This window comes from Vanellus vanellus (assembly GCF_965231255.1).
Source record: "Vanellus vanellus genome assembly, chromosome: 16".
In the NCBI taxonomy this organism is placed as follows: domain Eukaryota; kingdom Metazoa; phylum Chordata; class Aves; order Charadriiformes; family Charadriidae; genus Vanellus; species Vanellus vanellus.
The window spans coordinates 17345521-17371400 of record NC_138921.1 but is presented as its reverse complement, the minus strand read 5'-3'; the positions used below and the strand labels follow the sequence as shown (position 1 = coordinate 17371400).

The following is a 25880-nucleotide window of genomic DNA, read 5'->3' as shown; positions in this document are numbered from 1 at the left end:
CACAAAGGCCCGAGTGCTGTCCTGTGCTTTTACAGACTGCCGTGCCGCAGACTCCGCTTCACTGTGGAGCTCTTTCCCCAGGCAGAGCTCTTCACCCCGTCTCTTCCACAGCATGCTCTGGTGCACTGCTTTTCTAATCCTTCATTTTTCCTTCTGTGCCCAACATTTTCTTCACCTTCCTTCCGATGTAATCTTTGTTTTCCTGCAATGAATATATCTAGCTCCCCCCGCCAAAACAGCAACATCAGCCAGGCGTGACCAGGGATGCTGAAGCACCAGGCAGCCCCTGCGTAACGCAGACACCGGGTAGACTACCTGGGGACAGTATTAGGAAGGCAGCCAAAACCGTCAAGTACTGGTCTTACACTGCGCACAACACCAGGTAAGGAAAGCTATTTTCTGGTGGATATTCAACTGTGGCACTTGTTGAAAGTTGAATGTTCCGAAGATAGAACATTATGGGTTGCTTCCAGAAAAAAAACACTTCTGAACTTTTTATTGTGATCATTTTTGTTAGGATCTGTACGTGTGTGTGTGTATATATAATATCCACCTATCATTTTAAAAAAGAAAAAATATTGTTGTTCATTACAGTTCATCTCAGTATATCTAGGACTATACTTTGAGGAGCACAGCTATCCATGTCCTTTCCCCCAAAACAAGAAGGACAACTTCCACATGTATATGCAATAAAACTGTATTTTTGTGTGGGTTTTGCCTTTTTTTTTTTTTAATACAGAAATTTGTACACTTTCTTACAAAACTGCAGGTGACTACAACTTTTCTTAAATCATTTTTGGTCGGCAAGTACTGTAAAATCTTTGTGTGCAATTATCATGTATTTACAGGGCCTCATGTTAGTGATTTTCAATGATTATTACAATAATGTCACACACTCTCAACATAAGACATGGCTTAAGATAAATATATTAGTAAATAAATATTCTGAGAACATATTTCCATAAATGAAATGTGCTGCTATACATATACAGAATATATACAAGATGTGTACTAGCTTTTAAAACATTTAAAAAAATGGTAATGAAGGAGAAAGAGCCCTTTGACCATATTACAAATCTTTACAGCAAATTTTATACAAAACAATTTTAAGTGCTATAAGATAATTTTAATTAAAAACATTTTAAATAGTGCCTCATGAGCCAAACACAATGACAACTGTTCATGTAAGTAGTAGAAAGGCATTTTGTTATAAAACCCATCTATCACGGCCAGCTAGCCTGTAAGTCTGTATAGACATACGGGTAGCAGGGAATTAACTAAACGTTGAGTATAAAACCAAACACAGAAACCAAGCGTAGGCTGCCTCTGTGGTAAGGCCTGCAGAGACTGTTATACTGGCAGAGATTTCCACAAGTGAATGAGACCACTACGTCCAGGAACACCATAAGCCAGAATATTCAGATTTCTTTTTTATAACCACATTTTACCACAACATGCTGTGTAGCTATAGAGTACAATGCATCTTTGGTGGCCTTAGACAGTGCCTCACAAAACACCAAGCAGAATAACCAAGGTAGTATACCACAGCTTCTACAACGCATTTCTTTTAAGTGGAGGAAGGAGAAAAGTGAGACTTAAAAAACCGAACAAACAAAACCCCCAAACCTGTAGAGTTTATTCTCCCAACACATACCACTTCAGTTATTCAGAGAATGATAAGTTTTATACACAGAAAATGTGTTTACTGGAATTTTTCTTTTACTTTTATACCCAGATATTGCCTTGTATTAATTCTCTGAACAGCTGGATTTTGGTGTTTGTTCATTTAAAAAGATTTAATGTGAATTCCTTTAAATAGATTTTTTTTTTTCCCCCTAACTTATTGAGCACAGAAAGTAAAAGTAAACAGATGAATGTATTTGTTATTTCTTAGGTGTTTGCTTCTTTTAAAATATTTCATTTGGGACTATAAAGCAAACAAGTTAACTTTGCTGGTTCACACAAGGAGCCCAGTGCTGTCAAGGACATTACTTTGGCAGAACATGTAACATGAAGTGTAAATCTCATTCTCATGTCTTTTAAGTATCTCCAAAGTGTACTAAACTTCGGACAAATCTTTTCAGAAGACTGGCATTGTGGGCATTAAATAATTAGTTTCCCTTTAGGAGAATTCCTGCTGTGAATACACCAGACAGGATGACACTGTGTCCTCAGGCACATGCAGCATGACAGGCAATTTAAACCATGCTATGGTAGCTTCTTACTCAGAAGCTGCTGTTTCCACAGGAAACAATTACTATCAGAAGTGAGGGCATATGTTATCTCACGATAACAAACACCCCCACTAATACAAGAACAAGAACAAAAGTATGTGCCCAGGCTAACGGGGTACAGAAAGCACTCTGTACACAAGACAAAAACAAAGCACAACTTGCTGGGCCCAAGAAACCTTTAAAACAGATCAATCTAAGGAAGCTACATCAACCACGGCAAAGAAGAAAACAAGGATTAAACCAAGTCCCTCTCTTTCCCACATGCACAAAAGGTGACAAGCACTGCTTCCCTTAGGCATGCTTGCAGTCTACAAGGAAACAAGACACCTTCTGACCTATTCCCAAAATGAGCCAGCCAAGCTGCAAGCACCCTGCAAGCTCTGTTTTCCTGCGTATGCCAGCGTTCCTCACAGCTGTAACAGGAGCTACAGGTGCCTGAAAAACTTCCTATGGAAGGCAAGGTTCATTACCTACAAAGGTATTACCCTTTCGAAGCACTTTCTTCTAGCATCTCTTTGAGGGAGGGGTCCCCAGCATTCTTCACCAGTCAGAAGACAAAATGAGGTCCATGGTTTAGCAGGAAGTGAGGATGAGAACGTTCTGAGCTACTAGTTTTCCTACCCCCACTCTGTTAAAACTAATCATAACAGCAGGAGACCCTTCCTAGCCAAATCATCAGAGCAGCATGAAAGGGGGAGGAGAGGAGAGGAGAAAGGAGACCGTCCAATGCTTCACCTCCCTCAAAATCACTCATATAACTTGCTGGCTACTAGGATTTGCTACCAGGATTTGTCGGTATCTGAGCATCCATTCAGCAGCTGTATCCCTCTGGACTACTATATTTCAAGGTGCTATCTGGTTTCTAAGGCAGGTGTAGCCCTGAGCTTATTGAAGGCTGGACTCCTTTAAGTAGGAGATAACAACATCTACACATAGCCTGGCTTATTTAACACACCGTGTTACCTCTCAGTGAGAGCTGACACAGTCACTTCTAAAAAGAAAATATAAATAACACTTTGTCATTAATATAGAAATGGCACTAGAGCTCAGAAATGCTCCACACCGTGTCCCACATGGGCTTTGCACACAAATAGAGGCCTGAAGGCTTCAGGCAAGAGGGAGAAAGGAGAGAATCAAGCTGATGTGGACACAGAGGAAGAGGAAGTGGGGGAGGGACTTCTCCGCATTACCACTTTTGTGTGTTTGTCAAAGCTTAAAAAAAATTAAGTCCACGAGAATTTGGAGTCTCTGACAAGCGCTTCTCCATCTGGGATCATCTGGACAGGTCTAGTCACCAATTTGGCTTCTCTCCAAGGGATGAGATCCAGCACCTGAAGGATAAAGAAAACTAAGGAACATTGCATCTAGAATATTGCATTCAGTTTTGAGGACAAGAACAAGACATTGACTGACTGGAGTGAGTTTAGCGGTGAGCCAAGATGCTCAGAGGGCCGGAGCACTTGCCCTAAGAGAAGAGGCTGAGGGACTGGGGCTTGTTCAGCCTGCAGACGAGACGGCTTCGGGGTTCCCCCTGGCAGCTTTGCAGTACCTACATGGAGGTTGTCACAACGATGGAGCCAGGGTCTTCACAGTGATGCACTGTGGACAAGAGGTAAGGAGCTTACGTTGAAACATGAGACGTTCAGACTGGATACAAGGGAAATCTTTTTCCCATGCTGGCAGCCAAGCACGGGAACAAGGGCCCAGAGAGGGAGTGCGCTCTGCGTCCCCAGAGGTTGTCATGGCCTGACTGGAGAAAACTTGGTCTAAGCTGACAAACTGAATAGCTTGGTCTGATCTCGGAGCTAGCCCTGCTTTGAGCAGGAGGCTGAACTGGGTGATGGCCTGAGGTCCCTTCCAACCTAGGGTACCCTACGATTCTACGAACACCCTTAAAAACAGCCTGGGTAAGGCAGGTAAGGTACAGCCCCTTCATTCTGTGAGTTGTTCTTTTTTCCCCTTGTGTACGTCCACAGGAGAGACTTTCCCACATATTCTTCTACAGCAATTCCAAGTTTTTCACTCATTTTTTTAATCCTTCAGCTTGTCTGTCTCCTTCCAGCTCTCTAGCCTTGTCTGCTTAGGCAGCTCGCCACAGCAGTCCCTGGCTGTGGGAGCTCTAACGGGCGCCTGGTACTAGCAGTCACTTTTTCCTTTCCCTACAAAGGATGAGTATGAAAGCTCTTACATGGTTAGATAGTAAACTATCATCTTCTATTCCTCTATGACCAAATGAGCACACGTAACAAGAGAATAACACTTTGGGGTGAAGGATTAGTCAAAAGCCTGCTCTTATGCAAAGGATGGCAGTAACCTTTATGGCTGCAAGTACCTAGGAAGCTGGCAGCATTTCATACACTAGGACAGAAAGGTAGTGAGTAATCAAAAAAAGCACACACATTACCTGTGGCCTTTGTGGTCGTCATCAGCTTCTGGGAGTTCAGAGTGGGACTGGGAAAGAGCATTCTGGCTTCCTCCTCCTGAGAGTAGTTCTGCCGCAGGAATGATGTTGCCTCGTAGCACACCTCCCTCTCGTCCTGTACCTCTCCTATACCTTGGCAGTGCAGATACGTATCTAGCTCAGGTGTTCCATCCCAGGAACTACAGCCTCCTGTGTGGGTCCCTTGGCACTCTGTAGGTAGGATCAGCTCACAGTCTCTGTCTTCAGGAATTATGGGAATGCGTTGACCCAGATCACATACACCCTTACAGCAGCTTGGCAAGGTGTCATCAGGAAGCGTGTACTGCACATTCACTGCATAGTCTTCTGTATAGCAGCCACCACCTCCACTGCCACTGTTACTACTACAGGCTACCTGCTTCTCTTCATAGAAGCAGCAGGGCAACCCCTCATATTTTACCCCATCTGTCCTATGCAAGTGGTCTGAGTTAATACTGTACAAGCCCGGGGTGTTCCCTGACTGTGGTTCTATTCCTGGGCCACATGTCCCCCACAGCGGAGAGCTAAGGAAGAGTGCACTACAGTCAGCTGTCCCATTGCTAGGCTCCAGGGCAGAGTGCTGGAGTTCAAAGCAGCATGCGCATGCTTGCTCCATAAGTGGCCCTGCTATCTCTGGATTCTTCCAGTTCCTTTTAACATCCAAGGCAGCACCAGGAGTGGCCTCATGTCCTCCCTCTGAGGTAGTGCCATTTGGATCCCTGTGCTCTAGTGAGGAATTACTGCTATAGTTCATATCCATGCTGCAATTAGACAGTTGGTCCCCTGAGGAAGAAGCTGGCACAGGCCGGCAGTCAGCACCCACCAGACTGTGACCATGAGCTGCAAGCTCGTCCTGGTGGGGGCCCTCCAAGAGAACAATTGCACTCCTGTTTGCACCACCAACCTCACCCACTCGGCAAGGGCTCTTACTGCGGTAAACATATGGGTCATAGTCACTGCTCAAAGAGCTGCGAAAGGTGGAGCAGCTCCCGTAAACCCCTTGGTTGCTGACCTCAGTGCAGTCAACCATGGAATCGCTAGAGGAGCAGTGGCACTGACCAGAACTGCTGCTGCTGCTGTCACTCCCAGGGCAGTCAGCCAAATATCCACTGCACACTGAACGATGACCATGATAGCAGCTAAAGCTGGAGGTACTGCCACTCTCCAAGCGGGATGAGGGCACTACATGTACCACAGGAGGGAAAAGCATGCTGCTACCAGGCTGAAAGGCACGGGAAGGACCCTTTGCGGAAATGCCAGCTGGAGGCTGTCCATCTTGCTCAGGGTAACTAAGGCCTTGGAAGTAGTAGTGCTGATACATGGTCTCATATTGGGAAAAGCACGCTGGTTTCGAAAAGTTGCGTCCGCCAAACTTGGGTCTTCGGAAGTTGTGAGCTGGAGAGTAAGCCCTATGTTCCAGGCTACAGTGATGCGTGTTTAAAGCATGGTCTAAGCGAATAGGCTGATAACTTCGGATATAGGCTGGAGATTGGGCTTGGTAGAGGCTCTGTTCACTGTGTCGCTCAACTGTAAGTACTGTGATAGGGTTTCCGTGAGGGTCCATGCTTGTCCGAGTGGGATATGCTGTTATCTGGTTTGCTCTGTGCACTCGGCCTGGGTAATGGACAGGCAGAATCACCCTCTGCTGCCGGTTGCGTGCTGGGTTGATGGATTCCAGGCAGACTGGACCTGCATTTCCCTTCTTCTGTTCTGAATAAGAGAAATAAGAGCGGAGAAGTAGAAGTAGGAAGGAATAAAAAGGAATATACTTTATGCAAGAAAGAAGGATATTTTGTTCTCAATTTAGTTACATTACACACATGTGGTTTAACCCAGCAGGCAGCTAAATACCACACAACTGTTCGCTCACTAACCCCCAGTGGAATGGTGGAGAGAATTGGAAGAAAAAGGTAAAACTTGTGGGTTGAGATGAAGACAGTTTAATAGGACAGAAAGGGAAGGGAAAATAATAATAATAATGATAACAGAATATATAAAACAAGTGATGCACAATGCAATTTCTTACCACCCGCTGACCAATGCCCAGTCAGTCCCTGAGCCATGGCTGCCACCCCCCCGGCCAAATCGCCCCAGGGTTTGTTCAGCATGACGTCATATGGTATGGAATATCCCTCTGGACAGTTCGGGTCAGCTGTCCTGGCTGTGTCCCCTCCCAGCTCCCTGTGCACCCCCAGCCTCCTCGCTGGCAGGGCAGTATGAGAAGCTGAGAAGTCCCTGACTTAGTGTAAGCACTGCTTAGCAACAACTAAACCATCAGTGTGTTATCAACATTATTCTCATCCTAAATCCAAAACACAGCACTATACCAGCTACTAGGAAGAAAATTAACTCTATCCCTGTTGAAACCAGGACAGCACTCAATAGAGGGTTTTTTTTTTAAAAAAAAAAAAAGCACTAACTTTTTACACAGAAGGAAAAATAACAAAACAAAATCAGCCAAGAGCATTTGCCTGGAAGCCTTTGAAACACTCAATTGTATTGCCTTAAAAAGGACAAGAAGTGAAGTGATTTCAGATACTGTTCTCATACATGCAAAACCTTCTGCTTACTCAGCATTCCTGGTCTTGCAGGTTAAGAGCAAGGTTGGCAATCATTGCTCGAGTTTTCACTTTGCACATTATTTTACACAAATATGTCTTAATAAAAAACTTTTTCAAGACAGAGGAAATGGAAGGGGGAGAGAGCAAGTAAGGGAAGCCACATTTCAAGTTACAAGACCACAGAAAAATAAAAACCAATACTTGTCTTTTCTTTATAATCACCAAGAGATAACATACCCATCTATTGCAGCTATTTGTACCCCTGGCATACAGAAGCTGACCAACGCTGCCCTCTGCTGGGCACTGCGCCCAGAACGCGGGAAAACCAGAAATGTGACCTCCTATTCCAGGGCACTCAGTCATTTTCCAAGAACTTAGTCCTAACTGCATTTCTAGGGTTGCGTTAGAATAAAGACTATGGGCTCTATGGAGATTAACAAACAGGCACAATTTCTGTTTTATCTTGTGAGCTGTTAAATCCAAAATGGATGACACAACAGGGCATCTGTACTGCAGCGCTTACCTATGATGTTATGGCGGCAGTGAGGGCAGGTATGATGCTGCAGTAGCCAAGGATCCACACATTTCTTGTGAAATCGGTGAGTGCAGGGAATGACACGCAGTTCCTACAGGAGCAGATGAAGGAACATGAAAAAGCACTCCTTCCTAATGAGTGAATTTTTCACAACTTATTCGTAGTTTTTTCAACCTAGCTACTAAGCGGATCAATTCCAAGTCTCGAAGTGATAAGAAGGAAAAAAAGCGCCATCTGTTCCAACACAGCCAAAAGCAAAACAGCTAGTGATCAGCTGTCACTAAAAGAATAGTCTGCAGGCATGTTAGAACTCCATGCAGATATGCTACATTTCTTTAGGACACTTTTTGCTGTGTCCCTATGATCTAACACCTTGAAGGAGCGCACCATTAAAGTTTTCCTTAATCTTTCTTAAATAAACTTTAAAAAAAATATATCAATAGAGTCATCTTGCCTACAACTACTAGCAATGGAAAACACTCAGGGAAAAGCAAAAATAACACAGCGTATATAATATTTTTTCTCTTGACCAGCATTCTCATCCTTCAGCTATTATCTGTTTACAGGATTTCCTAAGCCTGCTGGATATCTACCAGTTCAGAAACTGGCAACAGGTCTTTCTTCCAAGTACTGCTCAAGTCTCCCCATAAGCTCAGGTTTTGAATTTGTAACATGCTTTGGCAAGAAGTTCCACAATGTGTGGAAATTTTCCACTGGTACCTGTTGGTGGAGAAACACCACATTTTGATTCAGATTAGGTCCTAGCAGTTTCATTTAATTGCACCCAATTGTGTATTGAAAAAAAAAAAAAAAAAAGACCGATTCCTGTTCATGCTCTCCATTCATGATTTTGTAGTCCCTCTGCCCCACGTAATCTAGAACTAAACAGTCCTAGCCTACTGAGTCTTTTTTTTTTTTTTTTTTTTTTTTTTTTTTTTTACAGAAACCATTCCAAATCCTTGATCACTTTGTGACTCCCCTTTTCTGAAGCACCTTCATCTCCAACACGTCTTTTGTGAAAAGAGGTCAGAAGTGCACACAGTACTCAATGTGACGGCATGACTGAACTTACACAGTGGTGTAATTATGTTTTCTGTTCAGTTGTCTAGATTTCCCTTTCTCATTTCTAATATCTGATTTGCTTTTTTGACTGCCACAAAGAACCAATATGCTTTTACAAAGCTATCTAAAACAGCTTCAAGATCTTGCTCCTGAACAGTAATGCTCACTTCACAACCCATCACTAATACATGCGAAGCTCTTCTCTATGTATATTACCTCATGCTGAAGTTCATGCACGAATTTCCTGTCCAGTTAGTTTTGTACAGCCCGTCTGAAGTTTTGTCTGCCTTCATCCTTGCTACTCTGAATAATTTCCCATAAGCTAACTTCATTAACTTCCTGTCTGTAGTTTGTAGCACTGCTATATACTGAAGCTGGTATTTTCTATTGCCTGAAAAATGACTCTTATGAATAATTTCAAAATAAAGTGTCCTCAAATCATCTTTTTAATGGAAGTTTAAAACTGTGATTATTGACTGCCTCTACTCTAAGGAGTCTATTTTCTATTTTATCCTTTCATTGCTTCCTCTGGGCAGAACTGTGTCACAGAATGCAAGCACTGACATCAATGCAGCGATGGTAACTGAGGAGTCAAAAAATGGCTCCTGAACCTTTTGGCACCTCCTCCTCTGGTTTCCCAGCAATGCCGTGTACCTGACATTTTAAAGACAAGGTGCTATCAAAGCTTGAGAATCAAAACATGAAATGTATCCCTTATGTGCAACAGAGCACTTATGGTGCATCACTCACCTCAGCACACAATTTGTTAAAAACACCCAGGGAACTAAACGCTGAGGTAACCCTGATGTCTTTACGACTTCTGCATCAGAAAAGCAACTTGATGGAGGTAGCAACTTGCAGAATGAGATCCCTCACCTCTCACTTTGTAGTATGGGGAAAAGCCCTTGTGATTTCTTTGGGAGACACAGAATGCAGTTAAGTTGGGTACTCAATGCAATCAGTCTGGTAAGCAGCACAACCTCAGTACACAAGGTACCCAACAGCCAGCCACGTACCACAGTGCTAAAATAAACCAGCTACATTCTCAGCCCATGCTGAAAAACACATTTATGCTTTACCTCCCCGTCAATGTACTTCTCCAAGCAGATGGCACAGTCAGAGGTGGAGCTGCTACTGAGCGTGTCCAGTGCTCCACAGCTACCTTCCCGGTGTCCCTTACTTTTGGACTTAAATTTCCTGGTCTCCATTTTTTCCAGTGCTTGCACAGCAAGCCTGTTCATGGAATTCTACAACAGAAGAAAGAAAGGTAAAAAAAAAGAAAAAAGGCAACACTGCTGCATAAGGGACTATAGTGTAGTAGCACAGAAACACCATGATATCAAATTAACGTATCTTACCAAATCACATCAGACCCGGACTAATGTGCAATTTCATAAATTAAGCAGAGAGAAGGCCAATTAAAATTTAGATCAGAAGCCTCACGAAAAGAATGTATGCCACATGCAGTAGTGAGAATGATAAACTACTCTGAATTGAAACAGGGTGAAAGTGCTGACAACTGGGATACGCGGCAACTGTTCAACTAATAGGCAGCAACTATTCAAGGCAACATATAAGAATTGTTCAGGAACTTTTTTTGAACTGTCAATATTGACTGTAATGCCCCATTATGCTGTAACCATGATATTACCAGAAGCAATACTTGAGAGAGGGATTAAAATGAAATGTTACTAAATTAACTGTATCATTTCCCCCTCCCCCCAACTTTAATCAATAGTAAAAGTTGAGGAAGGCAGTGGATTGTTTTCATTGTACTGTAGAATTTATTCTCCTCCTTTTTAACAGTTTTTTAACACTGCTGTTGGCCCATAACATCTTTGGATTTCTACTCAATATGTCCAAAGCAAGAGTCCTAAGCATCTATAGTGCTTTGCATTCCTTTTACATGTATATAGCGGACAGTTTACAACTACAAAATTCAGAGTCTGTTAGCTTTCATTTGCTTTCCCTTTCATGTTTACTAGGACAAACTCAAAGCACCTCATCCAGAATTTCTCCTAACCAAACTTTTTACCTGGCAAACCTCTCCTGTTAAGAATTAATAGATGTTATTCTATTGAAAAGAGTTGCAATTTGTTTTCAATCCTGATATTCCCTCCACAATACAGCAACAAGAGCTTGAAGTTCTTTACAAGTCCACCAGTGCTACTGATAATCAACCTCTGAACAACCAGAAACGTTCCTCCTTCCCAACAGCTAAATGGTCTGCTTCCATAGTCTTTTTGTTTCAGGATTTAACTGAACGAACACCACAGGTTAATGTAGTTGTCCTTTAAAGACATTTCCAAATCTTCCCAATGGCCTATAACCATGGATAATACCCTTTCCGGAAAGATGGCTATTCTAAGTCAGTGTCCAGCATTTCCAAAAGCAGCGGGCAAGTTCTAGGACAAAGTAAAAGAAGCTGACTTTCAGCATTTAGTGAATATTCCATTACTGCTCTTACCTGACTACGTCGCTGTTTCAGTTTGATCTTGACAAGAAGAATGAGGCAAACAAGAGACACAACCACAAAGAAGGCCAGGAAAATTCCCATATCAAAGTACTCGGTGGGTTGCTTAAAAATTAAAACAAAATATTATTTTTCCTGTCTTTAGATCATACTCAAATCTATGGCTCATTTCTCTTCTCTACTTTTTCAGCGGTCATTGTCAAATGTACACAGTCACAACGGCAAAAGTCAAAATACACACTGTTCTGTTCATTAACTAGGATTCTATGAGACAAAATCTGGGTTTCGTATGTCACTGCAAGTGAATGAAATACACAGAACATGAGTCATGAGAGTCAGATTTAGTGTCTCTGAACTGAGTGAATAACACTAACACAAATTTTCATGCTTTACTTGGTTTGCTTGCATACTTATGTGAGTGAAAATCAACATTCGATTTTCAGCGAAAAATACAACAAAACCAAAGTGGTAACTGGGACATGGATGACCTCTAACTTTGTGTTTCTTTTGTAAACTACACGTAGAGTGTTCCAAAAAAACTCTAGAAAAACTGTTTTATATTACAATTACAAATATCAGGTGTCAAATAGTTAACGCATGTTTAAAATACCACACAGAATTATTAGTTAACATAGGGCAGACTACCTCACAAATCTGAACTACCAGGAGCGTGCAATAATTAAGTTATTAAATCAAGAAAAAGGGAAACTTTTATTACATAAAAATTTTAGGCATTCATATATTCAAAAGAATCCTTATGAAAGACAGCAGGTGCCACATTGTGGATTCTATACTTACATCAAGCGTAGCTGCTTGTCCACAGTGCAGTTGCTCAATTTATTTAGGTCAAGAGAATTTCACATGTATTAATGCTCATGGGGAGGACCAAAACATCTTCACACTCAGTGCAGTTAGCAAGCACTGCATGAAGTAACAGCAGTGTAATACCTAGATAAAGTTTCTTAAAGTCTCACCCGTGGGGGGCGATGCTGAATCCTTGCTCGTGCCACTTTCTGCTTGTTAACTATGTTCATTAGCTTGACAGCATCAGCACCCTTCACATATACCACTGGTCTCTTCAGAGGGTCCTCTGAGCCCTGGTTCAGCTAGAACAAAAAAATAATCTACTCAAAAGGCACGTTTCAGGAAAACTACCTCTCTTTTGGACAATGAAGAGTAAAGGAATACAAACATGGAATTGATTCAAGCACCAATTGTTCTCTTCTAGCCTAGATTTTCACTAAAGTATTCCACAGAGTTAAACCTGAATTAAGCTTTTGACTTAAGCTGCTCTTTTTTTTTTTTTTTACTGACCAAAACTAAGATTAAGGATAAGCAAATGTTATTTCTGAAGAGCAGCTTTAACTTAACCCCGTTATGTGCCGGTGCATATACTAATACTGTAGTAACTTAAACCTCATAATGAAGAATAGAAATCTGCACATTCCATAAAAATTGGCCTTGATACATTTTCTGAACCTTTCGTTATTTCAATTTTATAGCTATATTATTCACATACAAATTTCTTTGGCTTTCTGAACAATCTCACATCAGAGCCCTGTCTTTCAGGCTTTTTGCACCTAGCCAATTTATTAAAGTCTGTATTTTCTGCTGTTTAACTCAACAAACTCATTCAGATGATTATCTGGGCTCTAGCAACCACTAGAGCCAGTGATTGCAGAATGAGGGCCTCAAAGACTAAAGCATATGAGTAGCTTAATTCACTCTGAACCTTCCTTCCAGGTCCAGTGAAGTTTTTCTGAAAGGCCAAATCATAGAATCAGAAAATAATGTGGGTGGGAAGGCGCCCTATGAGTCCAACCTCCTGGTCAAGGCAGGGTCAAGTATGACATCAGACAAGTCTGCTCCAGGCTTTATCCAGTCAGATGTTGAAAACCTTCAAGTGTGGAGACTGCATAATTTCTTTGGCCAACAAATACAGAAAAACAATCTGCTAAACTATATACCAGAGAGGAGAATGAGACAAAAATAATTGTTCTGTTACAAATGGCATCAACATGATCAATTCGTATAGCTTATCCTGACCCACAAGAAAAATCCCAGTATAGAGGCTGGCACTGATGAGCAGATGGAAATGGTCCAGGGGAAAGGAATGAGATGACAGGAGCATGAGCAAGCTGAACTAAGCAGCAACTAAGCACAGCCAGCAACTAAGAACCACGCGGCTGCTCGCTCACTCTTCCACCTCCCCCATGGGATGGGGAGGAGAATCAGGAGAAAAAGGTAAAACTCATGGGTTGGGATAAAGGCAGTTTAATAGAACAGCAAAGGAAGAGAAAAATAACAGTAACACTGATAAAAGAATACACAAAGCAAATGACACACATTGGAGTGCCTCACCACCTGGAACCTGATGCCTAGCCCCACCACTCCCTCCAACTCCCCCAGTTATATATTGAGTATGACGTCATATGGTATCGAATATCCCTTTGGTTAGTGTGGGTCAGCTGTCCTGGCTGTGCCCCCTCCCAGCTTCTTGTGAAAATTAACTCTATCCCAGCTGAAACCAGGACACAGAGATACCATATCTACATTGTTGATATCTACCTGTTGTTTCTGGCTAAAACATGTAGAAATTACTGACTGGTTTATCATCCTGCTTACAAAGTACTCAATCTGTCCAGATGGTGACAGATTTCATCAAGACTTTAAAACAGATTATTCCTAGGATTTGACCGGGCTTCTGAGAACACCAATCAAGCTATTTTTAAGACAGGCGTCTTTTGAAGAGCTAAAAACTAGCCGAAGTACTTGACTCCAAGCCAGGGATCCTATGTGTCTACAAGGCTTGCTGGCCTAGCACCATATCCAATCACTGTCCCTATGCTCCCAGACACATATTCTCTCTCAAGCTTTCTTGTCTAAGAAAGAATTCACCTGATTCCTCAGTAGCTTTTGCACACTGCCCGACTTTTGCTAAACGTGATGCTCTGGGTGCTGCTACTCCTCTTCAAACTATGCAAAAGTAAAACTAAGAAACAAATCAGACTTCACAATGCATTTCTAAAAATCTAAGTTTCTTTCTTAGTCTACAGCAAAAGACACTCAGATCAATGGGAATAAAACCCACAAAATCTGTATTTAAAGCCCTTCCACTTGGTAGCAATTCTGCTATCCAACTGTCGAAGGACAACTCTTATGGTCAGGGCTGCTGCCTATTTCTCTTCATTGGCTGTCAGGAAGGATGGCCTTTCATAATACTCCACTCCTCCCTTTCAAAGCACTCCCCCTAGTTGTACTATTGCTTGGTAACAAGCATACCTGGGAAAGCTTCCTAAACAGCTCCCCTCAGTGTCTCAGGATACTTCTTCCATTTGAATCAAAGACACTCCAGAGTAACTCATATCAGTTTTTCCTCCATTATTATCCAGCTGTCATTGTTTTTCACAATTCTATTCTGAGAGCCAAAATGGTACTTATTTTAAAGACAAATTAATTAGTATCCCCTGATGTCAAGTGTTCTGAAGACTTTGGCTGGGAATCAAAATGCATGAAACACAAGTGTCCAGAGCAGCATGGGAAGGGACCCAATCAAGTAACTCTTACACTTAGAGTATGAAAGTTAGTCTAGTCATTCCTCTCCTGTTTATGAGTGTTTGCATAGGTTGCTGCTCTGTCCTCTAACAGAACCTACTTTGTCAGCTACTGCACTATACCACTAACCTCCTATAATTTTATTGGTACACCCAAAATACTCAATCATCCACTAGACTAGTTTCCCAGGTTTTGGGGACAGTTGCACCCAGTTTATTATCAAGAATCAAGGAAGGACAGCTGTTGCTGGTAGAGGGAAAACAGCAAGAGGCAGTAACTCAGCTTTGCAAGTTCAGAGCAGGGTGGCTGAAAGTAACTGGAAGCTGTAACACAGAGAAAAAAAAATGGAAAAAGACAGATCACGTCTTTCTGCAGATAATTTTTCTGTGTATCAAAGGGGAAAAAATATCCCTGAGAACGTTTGCAAGATCAAGGCTGTAGCCTTGATGCACATGCAGAGCACCGTTCTCAAAGCATCAATTGCACAGGGTCTGCATTCCTTTGTCCAACAGATGCTCATATCAGAATTAAAGCCAGCTTTCTTAACATAAACATTGACGGTCTCTCTTTTCCCCAAGAAATTCAGGCTGCACTTAAAACACTCAGCTTTGCTTGTTTCTGCTGTAGCAGAAACAGCAGTTTTGTTTCAACACAAAACAAAACTAAACGAAATACAGACTATTTTGGGGCTTGTTACGATTCTTCTCTCTACTCAAATAACTCAGAATTGGGTGGAAGGATCTTGTTGAAGCATTTCACAGAGCTACTATCTCACCCACTTCAAATGAAAAGATGGAAGTTGAACCGAGACCCACAAAAAAAGAAAAACCCTGCTTGCCCACGAAATAGGCAGGCCAGAAATCAGCAGCTGTGAACAAGAAATAAATGTTTGTAAGTTTTTGTCGTGGTTTAACCCCAGCCGGTAACTGAGCACCACACAGCCACTCACTCTCTCCCCTACAGTGGGATGGGGGAGAGCATCGGAAGAGTAAAAGTGAAAAAACTTACGGGTTGAGATTAGAACAGTTTAGTAACTGGGGAAAAAAACCAACAAACAAACAAAAACCCCAAGAACAAATTGCAATGAAAAGGAAAATAACAAAAAGAGAGGAATAAAACCCAAGAAAAAATAAGTGATGCAAATGAAAACCAATTGCTCACAACCGACCGACCAATTCCCAGGCTGTTCCTGAGCAATGGCCCCTGGCCAGCTTTTCCCCCTGGTTTATATGCTGAGCATGACGTCATATGGTATGGAATATCCCTCTGGACAGTTCGGGTCAGCTGTCCTGGCTGTGTCCCTTCCCAGCTCCCCGTGCACCCCCAGCCTCCTCGCTGGCAGGGCAGTATGAGAAGCTGAGAAGTCCCTGACTTAGTGTAAGCACTGCTCAGCAACAACTAAACCATCAGTGTGTTATCAACATTATTCTCATCCTAAATCCAAAACACAGCACTACACCAGCTATTAGGAAGAAAATTAACTCTATCCCTGTCAGAACCAGGACAGTTTTGGAAGAATCTTATTTAGAATTGGGTTTGAAAGCCATTTTGCAAACGCAAAAATAGCAGCTGCTCAACAATACTATTGATCATAAGCTGGGTAGGGCCAAACACCCCGTGTTTTGTACACAGAGCTGGGCAAAGAAAACCTCCTTGACTAGATAATGGGCCACAAAAAAATTTGCTTCTATCCTTTCTCAAAACCTCAATCCCAGACCTAGATTCTGGATTCTAGCAAAGGCTAGAAGAAAAAGATAACTCTGGCAATTTTTTTCTACTGCATTCTCAACACCTCCATTCCTTCTTGCCTGCCAGAAGATGAGCAGGAAAACCACAGTACCATGTTACGCACGGTCCGTAGCTGGACGTCTTAAGGTAGGTGTGCTCCGAGACCTGTATGCTCTCAAGACTTGCCTCAGCAACCCTAAAAGAACCCAAGAGAGGCTGTAATAAAACTAGGGTCCCTTCTTCATACCTGATCAATGGCATCTGGGTTTTCAGAAACATCAAAGATGACCGCTGTGGCTCCTCGCTGTACTGCTCGTTTTGCCTGCAATAAGAAAGACAGCATCCTCAGTCCCACCCCAAAAGACGACTTCTTACCTCAAAAATTACTCCCTCTCCTCATCTCCAGATAGCAAACTTAACATTTTATGTTTCTGTGTAGTTAAAACAAATGACAGAGTAATTGCAAACACAGGAGTTCCTGAACCACCATAGAATGTAGTTAAACTTCACTATAGCTTCTACAATCTCTCTGCTCCTTCTTTCTCAAACTCCTTCTTCAAGAAGCTTTTAAACGAATTCAAATGTGCTTTAGATCCTCTAAAGACTTCTAATAAGTAATTTTTTTAATTATACTTTTTTCTCCATGTTACTTGGAAGCACCATTAAAGACAATCTTCGCTGTGATTTGGAGAGATAAGCTCACTAGTGCAGAAAATAAAGGTGGACCAGGTTCTTTACACCTGATTTTCAGTGTCATTCTCACAATCATGACAACCTAGCATCTCACAATCCTTGCAAAGCGCCTCAGAGAATACTGCTCTTTCTGACCATTAGAGGTCAGAACTGTTGCATACAACACTTGTTATGCAGATAAGATCAGACCTATTTAAGCACACAGCTTTTCATCAAATATACAGTCCAAACCTGGAGTTACCAACAGCACAGAGGAGATATTCGAACATATTAAAACCCTCTGGGATAGAGAAAACAGTATTTTAACAGTATTTTAATGTTGCTCAATGGCTCCACAGAGCAAACATTCCCAGTAACTTTTGAAAGCTGTTACCGCCTTTGTTGGATGCAGAATGCAAGTAACTGTTTCTCCAAGCAATGAGAGCTATCACCATCACAGTACCAAACAAGAACACACTGGCTCACCATAGAGACTAAAGAATATGAACTTCAATTGAGATACAAAACAAACATATGAAAGTGATAAATTATCAAATAGCACTCAGTGTTTTCCAAGAAGAACCTCGACCAATACAAAGATGTTAGCTTGAATACCTACAGGTCACTTCCTTTGCTCTGTTCTTACATTTTGTTTTCATTCTAAATCAACCAAGCCCATCAGACAGTGCATGAGGGAAACCAACTCCCAAATGGGGTCTCTTTCTTAGCCCAGCAGGTATTTGTCCCTTTTGAAGTCAGCACACCTGGCTAATCACTAATAGCCGTTGGGGAGGAAAAGTTGAAAGGAATCTACTATGCGCTCTCCATTGCAGTGGCCCTTGAGGTGAATGCTCATCCAGGTTTCCCTAGAAGGCACCTCTTACAGACACCAAGTGCTTGTAAACTGCTCAGCCCACTCCAATTGTTCTTTCAGGATGGTCAGTCAACAAGCAAGGCACTTTGATCTCTGAAGAGATTTTTAAAGAGATTTTGCAGGTTGGTTCAGAAAAACCACCTTAATTTTGTGAACACACTGAGTGAACAGTATACAGTGCAGTAATTCATTAGGTTTCCACCACTGAGATGTAATCTGTATTCCTTACTTTGTGTTGCAAAATCAGATGTGAAGAGATGAAAAGTACCGAGTTCAAAAACCATCCTGGAGAAAATAATAGCCAGTGGGGCGAACCCCCCCAGTCCCTCCGCACACCCGCTGAGCCGGCTGGACTGCGGCCAGCTGCCCCCAGCGCCCTGTGCCAGGTCCCGGCCACGGGAAGGCTCCAGCCCTCCTTCACCAGCACTTCCCGTAACCCGTGGCCGTTCTGCACCCTCGCCATTCCCCTCCCACCCCGGCACAAGGCTCACAGGGCCACCTCAGCTCGGCCCAGCCCGGCCTGGCAAGCAAGGGGTGCGCAGCGGCCTTTCGGAGAACGGGGAAAGACGGATATTTTTTTTTTTTCTTTCCCCCTGTGACGATTTGAATCCTGATCCCAAAGCACGAAGTGAGGCGCCTCTGGGAAGCGCACCCCGACCTCTCACCGGCCGCGTGCCCTGAAGGGGCACAGCGGGACCTCGGCAGCGGAGACCGTTTCCGAGGCGGTCCCCCCGCGGCTCCCGAGCGCCCTACGCGGGAACCGGCGGACAGCCCTCGGCGGCACGGGAGCGGCGGACGGCGTGGAAGGTGGGTGCCGCGGCGGCGCTCTGGGCGGAGCCGCTCCAGCGCTGCCGGGGCTCCGGCTCCGCGGCTTGGCGGCAGCCCCGCCTGACCTTCCAGGTTTGACTGGCAGAAGATCAGAGAGCAGCCGCCAACACATCACAGCCTGCCGCTCCCCGCCCCCCAGCTCTCTTTTAAAACCGCTGCACTTTGTAGAGGAGCAAACGACTGCGAGCAGGCCGGGGCCTGTGCGCAGACGCTTCTCTTTGCCTCTGGTATTCACCTCCTTCCCCGCAGCTCAAGATGGCGGCCGGGGGCGCGGGGCGCACCTGGGCCTGGCGGCCCCCCTGGGAAGGACGGTCGCCTCTCGGAGGCAGTGCGGAAAGCCTCTCCTTCCTCACGCCCCCAAAAAACCCTGTAGGGTAATTAAAGCTAAAACGTCTTTGAAAATATCCTGCCGACTACTCGGTAATCGGGACAGCTCAAAATAACACAGCCACGTAAGTCACTTAAAATAATGCCAGTCTATAATAGGGATATGACTTGTTCATTTGGACTATTCAGCATTTAAATAATGCCCCTAAATCATTTTACTAAGCAAAGTGCCCAAAACCTAGATCAACAGTAAAGACACACGTTGGATGAGGGGGGAGAAAAAAAAAAAACGTATACAGGTACAGGCTTTACCTTCACAACACCCAGGGCAAACAAACGGGCATTTCCTCAATTCAGTCCCCTGTGCTTGACAGAAAGCAGTAAAGGTGCCAGGCATATCCCTTTCTGAGATTATTTGTCTTCTGTGGTTTAAAACAAATGACTATCACTACATAGCAGTATTCTTCCTGTTTTGTAAAGAGTAATAAAAAAGAAAAGAAAACAAAATTTGTAACCGCACTTGTAGTAATTTACATCACAGACTCATAGAATTGTTTAGGTCAGAAGAGACCTTGAAGACCATCCAGTCTCACCCCCTGCCCTGGGCCGGGACACCTCCCCCCAGCCCAGGTTGCTCCAAGCCCCGTCCAACCTGGCCTTGAGCACCTCCAGGGATGGGGCAGCCACAGCTTCTCTGGGCAACCTGGGCCAGGACTCATCGCCCTCACAGCAAAGAATTTCTTCCTCATATCTAAATCTACCCTCTTTCAGTTTAAACCGTTACCCCTCGTCCTATCACTATCATCATATGATCATATCGCTATCAAATGATCACTCTTTGATCATAGCGACAACCACCTCCCAGTCTTCGCATTCAGAGTCTGAAAGCCTACGCTACTACAGAGCAATGGACTCTGACCTGTTGACTCTACATGGCCACTATATGCGAGCACCACCATTACAACTGTTACTTTTTCTGTAGAGTGCTCCCACATCCCAGCTGGAGCTCCAGGGAAGTTACACATGTTCTGTGTAGATCAGCAGCTAACTAAATGCCTGGCGTGCAGAAACATAGGGCTCAGTTGTGCAAAAACACTGATGTCAAGAGAATACTAAGCATGCTTTTGTTCTAGAAGCAGGACTGGAAATGACAATACCCTGTATTGGCAATTCAAAAATTCTTTTGTCCAAATATACAAATATAATAAAACCAAAGTTTATAACAAAAAGTACAAATATAATAAAACACAAAATATAGGTTAGATATAAGTAGGTCTTTATAGGATAGACAAGTCACTTGGCATCTTATTTGACAAGCACAACCTTAACTCACTGTCAAAGTAATGTAGTTTTTGTGGAAGGAAGATATGTTTTTTTTACAGGGGGCAACTGGCTCTTATTGGCATTTCCCCCTTGTGTTACATGTAATGATGGTGTAAAAATAACTATGGTTTGCACTTGCCACCTATGCTACTATGTCTAAGTGCTGTGGTTGGGAACTGCCTTACTTAAAAAAAAAACAAAAAAAACAAAAAACAACAAAAAAAAAACCCAACTTCTCAAACTATTTCTGGTGGAACGCAGCTGGTCAGCAAGGGAGACCTACAAAAATCTGGGAGTATACAGCTGAAAAAGGGACATCTCCTCAGTTTCTTTTTTCAAATATGGAAATTTGTTACAGAACCAAGGAGTCCTCCTGTATACATCTCTTGTCATGGTCATACATGGTAATCCCTGCAATATAAAGAAGGTTCACGCTGTTCACGAGGCAGCCCTCTTTTCCTATATGAGCTCTAACCAGCTCCCTGACTGGTGTGCCCCCTAGATGAGAAAACTGTGTAAGACAATCACAGCCTGCATTTCATATTGCTCATCGTATGAACTCAGACACAGCTCTGTTTAAGTTTCCTTTTCCATGTATTAGCCCTGTCCTTAGGCACCACCAATACCGGTTACAATGCAGCAGGAAGGCCCTCACAGGTCTGGACACTTACAGAAGAAGGTAAAAAAAAAAATCTCCAGTTCTGTTTTTCAGATCTTCTGAGCAGTGGTAACTTCTGCAAACTCCTTTCACAGACAGGTTTCAGAGTGCCCCAATAAATGCAGCTACAATACTGCCAGAAGCACAGGGGCCACAGAGAAGACAGAGCAACAACAGGCATTTTCAGTGGACGTCAGTAACTGACTGGCCATGCAGAAGTAGCCTATACTGCACAATTAGAGGGGAAAAAATAAATCTTTAGAATTGCTGAAAGAGCAAAGAAACAGGAAGAGGTCTGTTTACGGCATGATAGCATCATGGAATGGTGATACAGGCAATGCAAACCGCCTGATGAGGAATAATATTTTTATTTAAATGTATCCTAGCAATCTGGAGTAACAAAAGCAGTAAATGAAGTGCAGAGAATTTCAATCCGTAGCTGCACTGACCATTTTGCAGCAATGTATTGCAACTATCACAGCAGTAAATGCTAGAGACTGTATCCAATATTCATTCTAATCTCTTCTTGTGTGCTGATTTTATTTGTATCCAGATCCAGACTCCATTTGAACTAATGTTTTTGTGTATTTGTTCTGTGATTTTTTACCCCCTGAAAGTACATGCAAAATCAGTTTAGCTCAAAACTGCATGTAAAGCCCTATTCCTGTTGATAACAGAATTAAGAGTAACTATCAGATTTTTTTTTTAAATATTAGTGGCATTTAAAAATTAGTATTTTCAAGTCTTAACATCAGTTTCTATTGGATTTTTTTCTTCTTTGTCTATGATACAGTATACAACAGCTTAAAAGTGTTTCAAAAACATTTCTGTTATGATAAGCCAGGCATGGAACAATCAAGCAAGCTAGTCCTGTTTCCCCTTAGAATGCCAAAAAACCCAGGCTTCAAAAATCTACTGTCTTGTGCATTAATGATACTTAATTAATGATCTTTAAGTATGTCAGCGAGAAAAGAAAGACTAGGGAAACTCTGGGCCCTCTCCGGAAGGATACGCAAGAACCAGTTACCTGGGACAGTGACAGAGCTGAGGTACTCAATGACTTTTTTGCCTCAGTCTTCACTGGTAAAGACTGCAGCCACACTACCCTTGACGCAGAATGCAAAGATGAGGATTGGGAAAATGGAGAACCGCCCACTGTAGGTGAAAATCAAGTGCGAGACCACCTGAGGAATCTGAAGGTACACAAGTCCATGGGACCTGATGAGATACATCCGCGGGTCCTGAGGGAGCTAGCATATGAGGTCGCTAAGCTACTAGCCATCATTTGAGAAGTCATGGCGGTCTGGCAAGGTTCCTACTGACTGGAAAAGGGGAAACATAACCCCTATTTTCAAAAAGGGTAACAAGGAAGACCCAGGGAACTACAGGCCAGTCAGTTTCACCTCTGTGCCTGGCAAGATCATGGAGCAGATCCTCCTGGAAACTCTGCTAAGGCACGTAGAAAACAAGGAGGTGATTGGTGACAGCCAGCATGGCTTCACCAAGGGCAAGTCATGCCTGACAAATTTGGTGGCCTTCTATGAAGGGGTTACAGTGGCAGTGGACAAGGGAAGACCAACTGATGTCATCTACTTGGACCTGTGCAAAGTGTTTGACTCTGTCCCACATGATATCCTGGTCTCTAAATTGAAGAGAAAGGGATTCGACAAATGGACCGCTCGGTGGATAGAGAACTGGCTGGACAGTCACACTCAAAGAGTTGTGGTCAACGGCTCGATGTCCAAGTGGAGAGCAGTGACGAGTGGCGTTCCTCAGGGGTCGGTACTGAGGCCTGGACTGTTCAACATCTTTGTCGGCGACATGGACAGTGGGGTTGAGTGCACCCTCAGCAAGTCTGCCGATGATATCAAGCTCTTTGGTGAGGTAGACAAGCTGGAGGGGAGGGATGCCATCCAGAGGGACCTGGACAGGCTGGAGAGGTGGGCCCAAGCCAACCTCATGCAGTTCAACAAGGCCAAGTGCAAGGTCCTACATCTGGGTCGGGGCAATCCCAAGCACAACTCCAGGCTGGGCGGGGAATGGCTGGAGAGCAGCCCTGAGGAGAAGGACCTGGGGGTGCTGATTGACAGGAAGCTCAACATGAGCCAGCAATGTGCGATCGCAGCCCAGAAGGCCAACCGTATCCTGGGCTGCATCAGAAGTGTGGCCAGCAGGTCAAAGGAGGTGATTCTGCCCCTCTACTCCACTCTCATGAGACCCCGCCTGGAGTACTGCATCCAGCTCTGGAGTCCCCAAAAGAAGAAGGACATGGACCTGCTGGAGCATGTACAGAGGACAGCCACGAGGATGATCCGAGGGCTGGAGCACCTCTCCTATGAGGAGAGGCTGAAAGAGTTGGAGCTGTTCAGCCTGGAGAAGAGAAGGCTCCGGGGAGATCTTATTGCGGCCTCCCAGTCCCTAAAGGGGGCCTAGAGGAGCACTGGGGAAGGACTTTTTACTAGGGCATGTAGCGACAGGATGAGGGGGAATGGCTTCAAACTGGAAGAGGGCAGGTTCAGACTGAACATTAGAAAGAAATTTTTCACTTTGAGGGTGGTAAGGCACTGGAACAGGTTGCCCAGAGAGGCTGTTGAGGCCCCATCCCTGTAGGTGTTCAAGGCCAGGCTGGAGGTGGCCTTGGGCGACCTGGTCTATGGCAGGGGGGTTGGAACTTTATGATCTTTAAGGTCCCTTCCAACCTAAACCATTCTATGATTCTATTATACTACAAAACTAAACGTAATAGCTAGTGCCAATAGGCTGAAAATAAAAAGGACATAAAAGGACAGGTCAAGGGGTTCTACTTAAACCTATTAGACCTCATATTGCAGCATGTCCAGAAGAAGAAAAATCATTGCCTTGTCAATCTCATAGTCCTTATTCAGTCTACAAATTTGATCAAAACAAGTAGACCAAAATAAAATGGAAGAAAGCAATGAATGAGTCTGCCCCAAATGCACCAAGTCCGAGGCTGTGTAATGGAACTGGATCTCTTAGGAAGAAACAGTACCATGAAAGGATGGGCAACAGGTATCCCTGGTGCAGAGAGAATGGAATACGTACCCTGAAACATACCCCCAACTTCCTAGGTACGTGCAAGTTGGGCTTGGGGGGAGTCTAGTTGTGCTTACTGACAGCAGTCACGACTAAAGGACTGCAAAGAAAATGCAAAAAGGTCTGCTTCTTTTGATTGTTTATTTTGCTAACCCTTCACAGTAAACTAAGATTATCACTTGGATCATCTGTTCAGTAGGGGAGAAGATGACAACAGCAGATGAAGGCAATTAAGCTCATGAAGAATGCTGTTAAAATAACCAGCAAACATTTGTACTTGTCTATATCATAAAATATAGAGAATACGCACCTTGACTGTAACTATTGTTAAGCATTTCGACCACTTTAGGAATTTTTCAAATGTCACCTTAATTTTTTCTTTGTAAATGAGCATTAAAAAGAGATCCGCCATTTGCTAGACTTCATTCAAACACCTGGTAGACATTTGACTCTTTTCTATAGTTGCAAGTTTGATGCAGGCGCCTCTAAAGTAACTAAAATGACAAGGGATACAAAACCTACCTTTGAATTTTCCCTTCCTCAATCTTTTTAACATCACCAGCCTAGAACTTTATCAGAAGCCCTCTGCTGAAGAATACATGTGGCTACTTTATAATCAAAGAAAAATGTAAACAGAAGGATATGGTGTGATGATTAAGGGATTGGAGCATCTCCCGTATGAGGAAAGGCTGAGAGAGCTGGGACTCTTTAGCCTGGAGAAGAGAAGGCTGAGGGGAGACCTTATTATGGCGTACAAGTATCTAAAGGGTGGGTTGAAGGAGGATGGAGCCAGGCTCTTTTCAATGGTTTCCAGGGACAGGACGAGGGGTAATGGGCACAAGTTAGAACACAGGAAGTTCCGTTCAAATACATAGAAACACTTCTTTACGGTGAGGGTGACAGAGCACCGGCACAGGCTGCCCAGGGAGGTTGTGGAGTTTCCTTCTCTGGAGATTTTCCAGACCCGCCTGGATGCAGTCCTGAGTCATGTGCTCTAGGTAATCCTGCTTTAGCAGGGAAGTTGGACTAGATGATCTCTAGAGGTCCCTTCCAACTCTGAAAACTCCGTGATTCCGTGTGTTTATTACACACTTAAAAAGGATTTTTATTGCAAATACATAATATTGGCTTCATCTATGTTTCTGTAGTGTTTTAATTTGCACAGAGATTGTCACAGCTCATGGAGAATGCTGATGAAAAGTTACTTTAGACACCTACTTTTCATGAACTCACTGTTGATAACCACTACCAAGATGCATGTTAAATACTGTCTCAGATTAAAATGTAGAAGAATTTACTAGACCCTGTAATCTAGAGAGGATGAGAGGAAACAAACGCATGTGACAGAAGTGTGAGGAAAGTATCTCTTCACATCTCCAGGCCTGAGTAAATTTTAGTTATTACCTCAAAGAACACCAGAAAGATTTGAAGAGCTCTGCACTCTCTTCCTGTGGGCCAGACTAATACAGTAAGGAAGCAACAACTTCCTTGATGAGACAAACTTTCAACCTGAGGGACCAGATGATTATTAAACAGGTGCACTGCTTCCTCTCATT

The 25880-nt window shown here is 43.4% G+C and overlaps 1 protein-coding gene across 1 annotated transcript in view; it reads right to left on the bottom strand.

Moving 5' to 3' along the window:
* Positions 1-3178: 3178 nt before the first annotated feature.
* The window catches only part of ZNRF3 (zinc and ring finger 3), a gene marked incomplete at its 5' end in the record, with an annotated part of 38970 nt that continues 16268 nt past the window's right edge, over positions 3179-25880 (bottom strand). The window contains 7 exons of the mRNA XM_082491636.1: positions 3179-3565; positions 4639-6384; positions 7759-7861; positions 9912-10079; positions 11300-11410; positions 12280-12411; positions 16836-16910. Of these exons, the coding sequence (XP_082347762.1) occupies positions 3522-3565; positions 4639-6384; positions 7759-7861; positions 9912-10079; positions 11300-11410; positions 12280-12411; positions 16836-16910 (2379 nt within the window). The 3' untranslated portion in view covers positions 3179-3521. The remainder of the gene's footprint in view (positions 3566-4638; positions 6385-7758; positions 7862-9911; positions 10080-11299; positions 11411-12279; positions 12412-16835; positions 16911-25880) is intronic.